This window comes from Rhinopithecus roxellana, chromosome 8 (assembly GCF_007565055.1).
Source record: "Rhinopithecus roxellana isolate Shanxi Qingling chromosome 8, ASM756505v1, whole genome shotgun sequence".
Taxonomy (NCBI): Eukaryota; Metazoa; Chordata; class Mammalia; order Primates; family Cercopithecidae; genus Rhinopithecus; species Rhinopithecus roxellana.
In genome coordinates, this window is record NC_044556.1 from 59,006,114 (window position 1) to 59,019,574 (window position 13,461).

The 13,461-nt window shown below is 42.1% G+C and overlaps 1 protein-coding gene across 3 annotated transcripts in view; it reads left to right on the forward strand.

Annotated features, from left to right (window-relative positions):
* LOC104676429 (Fc receptor-like protein 2) overlaps nucleotides 1-13,461 on the forward strand; it is a 31,533-nt gene continuing 18,072 nt past the window's right edge. The window contains exons 1-8 of one of the 3 annotated variants that reach the window (XM_030936921.1): nucleotides 1-1,404; nucleotides 2,990-3,010; nucleotides 8,138-8,392; nucleotides 8,650-8,934; nucleotides 10,023-10,310; nucleotides 11,214-11,492; nucleotides 11,752-11,868; nucleotides 12,289-13,143. In XM_030936921.1, coding sequence (XP_030792781.1) covers nucleotides 1,374-1,404; nucleotides 2,990-3,010; nucleotides 8,138-8,392; nucleotides 8,650-8,934; nucleotides 10,023-10,310; nucleotides 11,214-11,492; nucleotides 11,752-11,868; nucleotides 12,289-12,323 — 1,311 coding nt within the window. In that variant the 5' untranslated portion in view covers nucleotides 1-1,373 and the 3' untranslated portion in view covers nucleotides 12,324-13,143. Of the gene's footprint in view, nucleotides 1,405-2,989; nucleotides 3,011-8,137; nucleotides 8,393-8,649; nucleotides 8,935-10,022; nucleotides 10,311-11,213; nucleotides 11,493-11,751; nucleotides 11,869-12,288; nucleotides 13,144-13,461 lie in introns of those variants that run through there. The other 2 variants (XM_010381260.2, XM_030936920.1) reach the window with 2 other exon arrangements.

The following is a 13,461-nucleotide window of genomic DNA, read 5'->3' on the forward strand; positions in this document are numbered from 1 at the left end:
TCTCAAAGTAAAACTATGATAATATAAAATGTTAAATATTCAATTGTTAACAATTCGATGTTAAGTATTCAGATAAATGTTAAGTACCTGAACAGGTAACACTGAGTCTATGAATATTTTCAGTCAGTCCCTTATTTATAAGCACCTGTGATTCTGTGGTTTAGAGTTTCATCCTGCATAAGGTTCATTTATGAGACAACATCCACTAGGACTACATCTGATCAAAGTGAGCGTGATAATAGGTGTTGACGTAACACATGCTTTGCTTTGTGTGAGATAACTATATTAGGATCAGCCTGGGGTACAAAAAGCAATGCAGTTTAGAAATAGGCAATATTTTGATTACAGATTAGAAAGATAGCAATGTTTTCAGCAATATAGTGCAAGTGTTTTGAAGTTTAGTAAAATCTCATTCTAGAAAGTCAGCGATTGACTAAGAAAAAGTTCACTTAAGAAATATGAGCTATTGAAACAATGGTCTTATTATTTTAAGAACATTGAGAAGCAATATACCAAGATAATAGAGTACAATGTTTAAGAGCCAGACTGTGGGACTGGGCTGCCTGGGTTTGAATCCCAGATCTGTTACTACTAGAAATTGACTATGCTGATCTCGGTCATTTCACTTGCTGCTGTGGTCTGAATGTTTGTGTCCTGGCAAAATTCTTATGTTGATACTTAATCCTCAATGCAATAGTAATAAAACGTATCCACCTTTTATTACATGACCCTTTAGGGGTCATGAGGGTGGAACTCTTACGAAAGGGATTAGTGTCCTTGTAAAAGAGACTTGAGGGAGCTTGTTCGCCCCTTCCATCATGTGAAGACACATAGAAGTCACCATCTATGAGAAACAGGCCCTCATCAGACACTGAATCTACTGGTGCCTTGATCTTAAACCTCCCAGCCTCTTGAACTATGAGTGATAAACTTATGTTGTTTATAAATTACTCAGTCTAAGGTATTCTTTAGAGCAGCCCCAATGGACTAAGACACTTACTTTTACTAATGCCTCAATTTCCTCAATCATGTGAAACGGGATAGTGCCAACTTCAGTAACTTGCTGAAGGTAATAAAAACTTTGTAAGCACGAGGCACTTAGAATTGTGTCTGACTCATTACAACCCATATGTAAATGCCAGGTATTATCATGAGTGTCAAGATACAAAATTTCTCTGGCATTGAGAGGATCAGCTACAATTGTTTTAGCCCTTCCAGGACAAAGAAAATGGTTAAACATTGTGGCACTATTCTACTTCCTTTTTTGCTAATTATACAAAACCTGTTCTGAAAAGCACATTTCATCGCCTGCTCAGAGGCTCCAGTTGGCGGCGAAGAGTACATCTCCTTTCAAATAGCTGGATTAGGTCCTCATGCTGCTGTGGTCATTGCTGGTCATCTTTGGTGAGTTCGATAATTTGACTGAGAAGTGAGGTGGCAACAGAATGAGGTCTACTGCTCCCGAAAGGTCGGAGGTTTTATCAGAGCCCAGGGACTGGTGGGGATGCTCAGGTTCTGCCTGCAGCTTGGGCTTCAGAGGCAGATGCAAAGAAGCAGGCTGAGGACAGTGAAATTGCAGTACATCCATTAAGCGTTAAGCACAATGCTTAATGTTCAAGGTGGACCACTTTACCATTTGCTGGTCATGAATGGCTATTTTGATATCTTAGATCTCATTGAGTAATATAATATTCTCATAGTAAAATGTTCATAATATTAGCATTTAGCACTGCCCTTCTCCTCCATAAACACCGATTATTCAATTGTTATATGTAAGATTTGGGTTCAGCAGATGCATTGAGACCCCTTGCTAATATTCCTCTGTTTAATCGTGGACGACGAGGGAGATGACAGCTGCTGCTAGAAAGTAAGATTCCTGGCTGGGTGCGGAGGCTCATACCTGTAATCCAAGCATTTTGGGAGGCCAAAGCAGGTGGATCACCTGAGATCAGGAGTTCGAGACCACCCTGGCCATCATGGTGAAACCTCATCTCTACTAGAAATACAAAAATTAGTTGGATGTGGTGGCAGGCACCAGTAATTCCAGCTACTTGGGAAGCTGAGGCAGGAGAATTGCTTGAACCTGGGAGGTGGAGGTTGTGGTGAGCCAAGATTGTGCCATTGTACTCCAGCCTGGGTGAGAAAGTAAATAAGATTCCTTTCTCTATGCTGTGTAAGCACTAAATAAATATTTGTTATTGGAATAAAAGGGCTCTAACATGAAATATGACCATAGGAAAGAGACTGATTTATTGATTTCTTTTTTTGTTTGTTTGTTTTTTGTTTTTTTTTTTTTTGAGACGGAGTCTTGCTCTGTCGCCCAGGCTGGAATGCAGAGTACAATGGCCGGATCTCAGCTCACTGCAAGCTCCGCCTCCCGGGTTCACGCCATTCTCCTGCCTCAGCCTCCCGGGTAGCTGGGACTACAGGCGCTCGCCACCTCGCCCGGCTAGTTTTTTGTATTTTTAGTAGAGACGGGGTTTCACCGTGTTAGCCAGGATGGTCTCGATCTCCTGACCTCGTGATCCACCCGTCTCGGCCTCCCAAAGTGCTGGGATTACAGGCTTGAGCCACAGCGCCCGGCCTGATTTATTGATTTCTTGGAACTCTCACAGTGTATGTTTCCTGATGAGCCCTTTGTGATCATGTTGTCATGTCTATCTACTACTTGAAAAGTCTGAATGTGAGACAGAGTGGTGGGGATGGTGGAAGGAAAATGAAATCAAGGAGAGTCACTAAATATCCAACGTGTGTATTCTCGACAATCCCTTTAGTCAAGCATTGGGTTTGCAACTTGCCTTGTGACTACAATTAATGAGTTAGATGTGTGCTCAAAGGAGATTGAATTATTAGTAATGAGAGATCAGGGAAATAGAAAAGAAAGGAAAAATGGAAAGAAGTTTTTGAGCAATTTACCACAGTAATGTAAGTTTATAAATTATGAGGGCAAGTGCTGTGTGCTAATCTCTGGCTTTTGATCTCCTCACAGCTGCAGTCACTGAACAGGCAGGTAAGTCCTCCTTGTCTTTGTTGTTCTTGGTCTCTGGCATATCAGTCACCCAGCTACCCCAGGATTCTATAGAGGTGGCTCTGGAAAGCCTGTGAAGATGTCCTAATATTACTGCCTTCTAGGCTGACATATTCTGAGGTCACGCAACCTGTTTCCAACACCATTTGCATGTCTAAGTGACCAGGTACCACCTAGCCTTCTCAAAACCCTGTATGCTTACCTCTTCTTTAAAAGCCTGGTTTTAAGAAGGCAGTAACATCTGAAAGAAAGCATGCAGATTGAAGAGAAGAACAATTTGGAGAGAACTGCTTTCCTGCCCATAGGACCATAATACCTCATTATTGTCTGGCTAAATGCTGAATGTTTTCACAGCTCTTAAAACAGTTATTTATAGAGGAATATGTCAGAACTACAAACTTCTGCAGGGTCAGAATAAACATGTGTCCTCATTGCTTCTCTAGCTCTAGCTCAGGAGTCAGCAAGCTTTTCCTGTAAAAGGCAAGAGAGTAAATAAGCTAAGCTTTTCAGGTGTGTGCCATAATTACTCAATGCCATTGCTGTGGTAGCAGGAAATCAACTATAGACCATATGTAAATGAATGAGGATGTCAGTGTTCCAATAACATTTTATTTACCAAAACAGTGTTGGCCAGCTCACAGGCCATAATTTGCCAACCCCTGCTCTAGAATTAGTATTTAGTTTTGATTTTTAAAAAATACATGTATTACTGTTCTAATCATAAAGAATGAAATAAAGATAATTTTATTTCACTCTTTCTGAGTTAAATCTGTGCTCAGTGAAGAAAGTCAATGGGAAAAATATTCTATTCTATATACAGAATCTTCACATGAGCCAAGACAAAATCTAAAGGAAGGGAGAATTGTTCCCTTGCTCATTGAATGCTGGCTACCAAGTGGAAGGGGCTTTTTTGGCTCTAAGGAACAGTGTGGGGAAAAGCAGATCCCAGTCTCACCTTGAATGGAACAAGAGTGTCCAGGGAGACATTCAAGGGTCCTACCTGGAGCTTGCTCAGGAGAAAGTTTGGTCTCTTGCATTCATTCAGTCCCACATACGGTCCCAGAGTCCCACCCTGTGATACCCATCCATCCACTATCTGTCTGGATGGAAATTAGAGGAAACCTTTATCAATACTCAGGAGGTTTCTGACCATTAGTGGAATCATGCCAAGGCAGCAGGCTCCCTGAAGTGAATCACCTACAACCGTTCAGAGAACAGGGCAACAGCCACTTCATTCTCTTTCCTTTCCTTTAGCAAGAGTTTTTCAGAAAACTGAGATGTTCTTCAGAAGTTTGAGATCTTTTCTTTTTAAAGAGAGTAAGAGAGAACTTAGTTCAGCATGATGTACTGGAAAGAGCAGGACTTACATAGCCAGAAAGACCAAACTGAAATCATGGCTTTGCTACGTACCTGCTATGCAGGCTGGGGCAGTCACTTGGCCTCTGAACCCCAGTCTTGTCTCTAGGGAAAAGTTGCTGGTCTGTTGAGAAATACACTCCCTTCCAAGGTTTGAAAATGCTATTCAGCAGAGCAGCTGAAAAGGTCTTTCTGTCCCCATCCATTGCCTCAACACAGTCTTCTATCCCATTTCCTCTTTTCAGCCCCACCTATACACTGCACTTACTACCTGCAACCTTGCCCTTGCATGCAAAGCTCTGAGAAATACCATTTGCTTTTTGTTTTTGCTGTTGCTCTGGTAAAGATATTTTTCACGAAATTCTTGTGAAAAAACTCTTCAATCCTGTACATCTTGCTCTGAGTTAAATCTTTGTGCTCCAATTTACTTGCTCTACAGAGAACTTCTCTGTTCTCCCAGCCCCCTACCATTGTCCCTACACTGCAGTTCTCCTCTGTACTCTCTGGGCGTCAGCATGATTCTATTGGGCACCTCTGTAGGTAGAGCCACTCTCAGCCAGTTGCTGGAGGATTTGGAACTCCCTGAGGATGAACAAGTCAGCTTTGAGACTTGTTGCCCTCCCCTTCTAGGGCCTCTGACTCCTTGCACTCTGCTAATGGTGCACACAGATTAGAACTCTTGAGGTTGCACCACAATGACAGCCAGTGTAGAGCCAGCACTCTTCTGCTGAGGCCTCCAAACTGCCAGGTGGTTGGCATCGGAGCAGTCACAGTCATGCTAGAAGCAAGTGGATACAAACTCTCACACAAACCCTATTCTGACTCTTTGGGGTTCCCTGATATGAAACTATGGACCAACTTATGTCTACCCCATAGGTAGGACATCACTGTCAGGGGGTTTGACTTCAAGTCACCTTCATTTATTCAGTATCCCCAAGTCCACCCCATCTCACAGACCTGAAACCCATTATTTTGGTTGCTCTTGAAGTGCAGTTATGATGTCCTCTTATTCCTCCTCAGCCATCATTAGCTTCTGCAACAAAGACATCCCCCCTACGGTTGTGAAGATTTGTGGCTCACTGAGTGGTCCATAAATGCCAGCACCATTATGTGCTTCTCTCACAGAATCCTTAAGGCAGCCCGATGAGAGGCAAATGCTCTTTGTTGTTCCATCTCTTAGATGAGAAACTGTAACTGAACACAGGTCCAGCTGCTCACTACTTGCAAAGTCCAATGAATAAGAGAGAGATCTGGTAGAAAGAAAGTGACTTTTTAATTCCAAAACTTAGCTGAGGGGAAGTAGTACAGGCTTCTGCCTTGAGGGTACCACTTCTACTTCTGGGGCAGAAGGCAAGGGCTTTTAAAGGGGGACTTGGTGTGAACAGCATGCAGGGGAGGGAGCGGGGTGGTGCCAGTCTATGTGACTTGCTTTGGATGTCATCTGTCAAGTGATTTGGCTGGCATCAGTGTGGGCAGAACTAGGTTGCAAATTGAGGCAAGCTTCTAGTGGGAGAGAGTTCTAGAGGCACCTGTTTCGAGTTTCTGTCTCTGGAACCTCTGAAGTAAACACATAGCTAGATACGCTTTCAGTGCAAGGAGTGGATGATGGAGAGAAGGTAAAAATTATAATTGCATGAAAAAGGTAAAAATACTTCTTTTTTTTTTCTTAGAAAAATAGGATACTTGGTTACAAAACCAAGGTCCAAAGAATAAAGTGCTTTGTCCAGTATCACACAGCCAATGATAGTAGACTTGGATTCAAAACAGTGTGATCTGGCTCTTCACCATTAGGTTAAACATGAGAACTGAAATCGATCAGTATCTCCTGGTGGTGATGTGACTCTTTTTGGCTGCATCTTCACTTCCAGGCCTCCGAGCTTTAGCTTCTCTCCCCAGCGGATTCCTCTCGGAGCTGCAAGTCGGCTCACCCTGCTGCTCCCACTTGCTGGTCTGCCATTATGGACTCAGGATCATCCGCTCCTCACTGCTCTCCATCCTCTGGCTTGCTCTTGGGGCAGTCTGCCTCTTACCAAGCAGTTTGAGGATATGAATAATTCCTGACGACCAACTCAAAGTCTCACTTTGTCAGTGGCAGCCAGAGCCAGTGAGGCTGCCTGTCATGCCCTTTTCAGCAGCGTCACTAATCATGACTCCTCTTCCTATCCCCAGAGGTGTTCTCTACAGGAATATTTCCTGTTTGTGGAGGAAGACTGTACCAGTGGTTTAAAAGTTGGCTTGACTCCAAGTCCCACGGTGGAGTTTCCATGAGATCTAGTTTCCATTTGCAAAGGAGGGCACAAGTCTTGAATTAAGTTAATTGTTTCTCCAACCCACCTTTTCTGCCGTTCTAATTATACACACACACACACACACACACACACACAAAATCAGATTGCTCCCCAACGTCCAACAGGTAATTCTGGTTCTGTTGAAATAGCCAGTAGCAAACCATACATTTTGCCAAAAATTACACTTCCAAATGCCACAGATTTCCTGTGGCTTTTTGGCTGTAGCTCTGCAGTAGTATTTTATGAATCATCACATCTCTTATGTTATTGACTTCTGCTTCCTTCTACTACACATCTGACAGTCATGATACAATTGAATAGTGATAAGGAAGATTTTTATTTGAGATATAACTTAATTCCTTACTTTGTGGCCAGAATCCTCTACTACAATCATAAAATATCACGAAGATGTCATAGACACAAAACATAGTCTGGTACCATAAATAAGTGAAGCGACAGGGTCAAAATTAGAGAACCTGTGATCAATCTAAGGAAAGCAACCTCTGGGGAGGACATTTGTCTTTGGCAATAGCTTTTTTCTTTATATGATCCTTCTCTAGGAACCGAGCCTTGGATCAAAAATAATCTCTAGTTCTCTGAATGGATGAGAAAAAATTTCTGAAGGCATTTGAGCAGAGAATTCGAGTAGATAATTAAAGATACTGGATCTTATTCCAGTAACTGGCTTATTCCCAATAATCCACACCACTTGATGGTTTTTGTCTGGTGAGGCAAGGAGAGGGCATGGGACCTGAATTTATAACACAGTGTAGAGTTCTGAGGGCTGGATGAAGGCATGGGGCATGAGAAAATGAAGTGCCCACTGAGGGCAATGGTTTCCCTGTGTGGTGTCACTGATGGAGAAGGCTGAAGATGAGGAGTTTGTCAGAACACCCCTTCATGAACATTTAAAAAACCATGTTTACCTTGACACCCCTGCAATAGACTGAATGTTTGTATCTCCCTCAAATTCATATGTTGAAAACCTAATCCCAATGTGATGGTAATTGTAGGTGGGGCCTTTGGGAGGTAATAAGATCATGAGGGTGGAACCCTCATGAATAGGACTAACACTTTTATGAGAAGAGGCCAGAGAGTTGGTCGATTCTTTTTCCACCATGTGAGTGTAGATCGAAAAGTTGGCAGTCTGCAGCCTAGAAGATGGCCATCACCACAACCTGACCATGCTGGCACCCTGATCTCAGACTTTTAACCTCCAGAACTGTGAGAAATAAATCTCTGTTATTGATAAGCCACTCAGTTTATGGAATTTTGTGATAGCAGTACAAGCTAAGATATCCCCTCAAGAAACATGGGATGAAACTCTCAGTTATTAAGGCATGGATTGGAACCTCCACCTTATCTAAAGAAGTAGAGGCTATGCCTGAGACCACCTCACTGCCAATGGAGTCTGTTTGGGTTCTCTGCAGAAATTGCAAATCCAGTTTCCCTCCTTCTCTTGCAGATTTGCTGACCCTTGTGGCGCCCTCTTCTGTCTTCGAAGGAGACAGCATAGTTCTGAAATGCCAGGGAGAACAGAACTGGAAAATTCAGAAGATGGCTTACCACAAGGATAACAAAGAGTTATCTGTTTTCAAAAAAGTCTCAGATTTCCTTATCCAAAGTGCAGTTTTAAGTGACAGTGGTAACTATTTCTGTAGTATCAAAGAAATCTTTTTCTGGAATAAACGCTCAAATATAGTAAAGATAAAAGTCCAAGGTAAAACCCTCACTTCTGTGGGATGGGCTGGGTAAGAGACCACGTCAGCAAGCAGGGTGGGTACTTGGTAGGGGAAAGTTGCTCATGGGCCAGATATAGACGGGAGTGCTTGTGGTTCGACCATCATGGGAGCCATGATGGGTGAGAGGTGTCTGGCTCTGAATGTCCAGTTTGCTGGGGTTGCTTCTTACCAGGGGCTTTTCAGCAGGAATCTTAGCTCTCACTGCTTTGGGGACTATTGTGATCCGTCTCTCTAGAGCTCTTTCAACATCCTGTGCTGACAGCCAGCTCCTTCCAGCCCATCGAAGGGGGTCCAGTGAGCCTGAAATGTGAGACCCAGCTCTCTCCACAGAGGTTGGATGTTCAACTCCAGTTCTGCTTCTTCAGAGAAAATCAGGTCCTGGGGTCAAGCTGGAGCAGCTCCCCGGAGCTCCAGATTCCTGCCATGTGGAGTGAAGACACGGGATCTTACTGGTGTGAGGCAGAAACGGTGACTCACAGGATCAGAAAACAGAGCCTCCAATTCCAGATTCACGTGCAAAGCAAGTATCAGTGAGACTGAGCCTGGAGAAAAAAGATAGGAGTGCTGTAGCTTCAGCTTGAACTACTAGTCTTTTTGTCTCTTTGTTCAACTCCTGTCCTTGAGGAAAGTGAAATTAAGCCAGAAAACCCCTCCAGATTGCTCCTGGCTTCCTACTGCATAAGAATCAGAAACGGACTAAGCCCTCTATAATCTTTCTTTTTTGTTGTTAGTTAAGTAATATGCATTGATCAAGCCTTCAATGATCATTGACTGTATGCCTTGGCATTTAGTAGTGGGTGGGGCACTTCAAAAGGCAAACTACCTGCTGTCTAATGGCTCTCCAAATGTCTCCACATGATGAGATTGCAACACAAATTGACTTAACTAGAAGACAATGTGGTGCTACATATATATGTATATATAAAGGGCGGTTTGCCTTTTGAAGTGCCCCACCCACTACTAAATGCCAAGGCATACAGTCAGTGGTCAATGAAGGCTTGATCAGTGAATATTACTTAACAACAAAAAAGAAAGGTTACATAAACATATATATGTTTGTTTATATATATGTTTATATATATATGTTTATATAAACATATATATGTTTATATATAAAAACATATAGTACTACCTGAAGCATCAGGAAAAGCAGATGTGAATGAGCAGAGTGGTCAGAGGAGAAGTTGTATTTGGTTGAACCTTGAAATTAAGAATGATAGAGGAATTATTATTGGGACTGTTGGTTAGGAATAATGACTTTTCCAAGGCAGGACTGAAGATATCAGTGCCCCTCTATATTCTGTGCAACAGGAGTCTGTGACTCATCCAAAAAATTGAACAGTTTCCTGTCCCATAGAGTGGCTGATCCATCACAAATTCTTTAAATATTACTACCCATGAAATTGGCCAGGGTTAGGACATACAAATATCTTTATCCACATTCCTCAAGGATAATTGTTATAGATTCCCTACCTCCATAGAAATGTTTATGATGGATTATCTATACAATCTCCACATTCCCACTCCTTGCATTAGAGAATGGAATCAGTCAAACTCTGTCTCCAGAGTTTCCCTTAGAGTTCTCATCTGTATCTTATATCCATCTAGGAATCCCCATCTCTAAAGTAAGCTTGGAGACCCGGGCCCCCGGGGGACAGGTGACTGAAGGACAAAAACTGATCTTGCTCTGCTCAGTGACTGCGGGTACAGGAAATGTCACATTCTCCTGGTACAGAGAGGCCACAGGAACCAGTCTGGGAATGAAAACCCAGCATTCCCTGTCAGCAGAGCTGGAGATCCCAGCTGTGAAGGAGAGTGATGCCGGCAAATATTACTGTAGAGCTGACAACGGCCATGAGTCTATCCAGAGCAAAGTGGTGAATATCCCTGTGAGAAGTGAGTGACACTCTCATTCATATTTTCCAGAAATTCCCAAACCAAGGTCATGGTACACAGGAGTTCTGAGGAAATTTCAGGAGGCCCCAGGGATTAGTGTTGTGGAGAACCAAAAGCAATTTGAAAATGGGTTACCCTTGCAGGTTAGACTGCTGACCTGTTTCTTTTTGTAGAAGGAAATATAAAGAGAGCTGTAATTGATTATGAAGCAAAGGCATTCTTGCAATCCTAAAATAGGATAATAAAACACCTATTACATGAAACCTTTGGGCTCTGGGCCAGGGAGTGCCATGGATCTAAAAGGTTCACAGTGGTAACAACCCACTTCATTTTATGTCATCTCCTTCAAAGGGATTAGAGTGTTTCTAGCTTGCCGAAATTGCACCCAAAGGGAGACATTTGGAGCCATGTTATTGGTGATTTACTGGTGTGGAAAATTACTTGGTGGTGTAACCATGTAGCTTTTTCCATTCTAACCCAGTCCTACAGTCCTGAACTGGGCTGAACAAACATACCTAAATATATGCTTAGAAATGCTCCTATGTATCAGTTTTCCTAGGAACAACTATAATATAGAAATCTCACAATTATTTCCTAATAAAAAATTATAGGATACAAAAAAAAAAAAAAAGAAATATGAAGGGAGCTGGATGGGCACAGGAAAACAATCAGATGAGAACAGCAGATGACCCTGTCTGTAGGCAGCACCCAGAACTGATATTCCCCTCAAACATCTAAATATATTGTTGAGAAAATTACCTCTAACTGTTTTAGTGGAAATGTGAGAACGGAAAGTATGCAACAGCCACAGGGCCGGGCCCTTTGCTGAGCCTACGGGATGGCAGTTTGTGAATCTATTGCAGCATCACAAATCTTTTCTGATAGTCCCTCTGTGTTTGTCAGTTCCAGTGTCTCGCCCCGTCCTCACCCTCAGGTCTCCTGGGGCCCAGACTGCAGTGGGGGACCTGCTGGAGCTTCACTGTGAGGCCCTGAGAGGCTCTCCCCCAATCCTGTACCGATTTTATCATGAGGATGTCACCCTGGGGAACAGCTCGGCCCCCTCTGGAGGAGGGGCCCCCTTCAACCTCTCTCTGACTGCAGAACATTCTGGAAACTACTCCTGTGAGGCTGACAATGGCCTGGGGGCCCAGCACAGTGAAGCAGTGCCAGTCTCCATCTCAGGTGGGTGGGTGTTACCTGGATACAGAGTTTGATGACAATGGCTGTGTCTCACCAGCCTGGAGATGTCTGCTGTGTGTGAAGAGGGGGAAGGTGATCTCAGCGTCCAGTTGCTTCTCTTCTCCCTACACCAACCTGAAGAGTACAGACTCCACTTCAATGATCTCTTGCAAGAATTTATATTTACCATCCCTACATAGCATTTATATGAAGGGCCCAAGTCTTTAACCTCTGGGGCTGAAGCACTGCTTTCTTTCCTTAGGACCTGATGGCCACAGAAGAGACCTCATGACAGCCAGAGTTCTCTGGGGACTGTTTGGTGTCCTTGTTTTCATTGGTGTTGCTTTGCTGTTGTATTCCTTGTTCCACAAGATATCAGGTTGTATCTACTATTTGGATTTTCCATATTTTGCTATGACCTTTCCACTACTGATATAGATTGAAATTACAAAAAAACAGAAAGAAAGAAAGAAAAGAAAATGCTCCAAAATCCAATAATTTCTTTTTATGCTTCACAATTCTGCAAGGCTCTGTGCAATGCTCAAAGTGGTCATACTGCTAATTATACAATATGTCATTGTTCCCCGTGCATAGTCACTTGAGATTAAATTATTTACACATTCCCTCCATGCTTGACTTTTAAATTAAAAAGTCTAATTCTTAATTGCCATTTAGTAATTTTCAACTGGTATAATTAGCTTATGTACAACAGAGCAAAATGGAGTAAGGAGCCAGATTTAAAGGAATGCAAACAATTTAACGTGCTCTTTTTTCTTTTTATTTATCCATTTCTTATTAGCCACCTTCTTTATGAAAAGAGCAATGACTCCTTGAATTCTTGGATCCATGATATAGACCATAAGAAGCCATCTTTACCCACATGTCTGGCCGTTGATGCTGGCTATAGTTTGCAGTTTCAGCTAAGAGTCAATTAGAGCACGTATATGCAGCCTCTCAACATGGCCTGGATTTCCTCACAGCATGATGACCTTAAAGTAGTCAAACTTTTAACATGTTGGTTCAGGCTCCAAAAAGCAAGTGTGATAAGAAAGTCGCAACACATTTAATCAATGAATTCCAAAAAGTATGATGTTGTGTCACTTCTACGGCAATTTTATTATGTCCTCGTGCTTCAAACTTGCCCAGGTATCAGTGGAGAGGGCACAGACTTCATCTCTAAATGGGAGAATGGTCAAAGAATTTTAAAACATATTTTTAAAATTTCCACATATAACACCATGAGTTCGAAACTGCTGTGTCTCCAAACCCCAAAACACTGTCAAAAGCACAAGACTCTTGGTGTTCTCTCTGCAATCAGTAAATGCTCCATGGAACAAATGATTTCAGAAGTTAGGTTTTTCTCCCTGCGCCCCTCTCCATCTTTTGTTGAAGATTTTTGTGGTTGGCCTGTAGTTTTCTTTTTTGATTGTATTCATGTCTGATTTTGGTATCAGGGTAATTCTATCCTTGTAGAATGGGTTAGAGAGAATTCCCCTGTCTTCAATTTTTTTGGAATGATTTGAGGAGGATTTGTATTAATTCTTTATACATTTGGTAGAATTTGGCAGTAAATCCATCCAGTCCTCGACTTTTCTTTGTTAGAAAGCTGATTATTAATGGTTCAATCTTGCCACTCATTATTGGTTTACTCAGGTTTTCTATTTCTGTCTGATTCAATCTTGGTAAATTGTCTGTTTCCAGGAATTTATCCATCTCCTGTAGATTTTCTTGTTTATTTGCAATAATCTCTGATGATCTTTTTTATTTGGTGTCAGTTGTAATGTCTGCTTTTTCATTTCTGATTATGTTTATTGGGGTCTTCTTTTCTTGGTTAGTCTAGCTAGCAGTTTATCAATTTTGTTTATCTTTTCAAAGGACCAACTTTTGTTTTATTGATCCTTTGTATTTTTTTTTTTTTTTTTAGTTTCTATTTAATTTAGTTCTGCTCTGTTATCGTTTCTTTCCTTTTGCT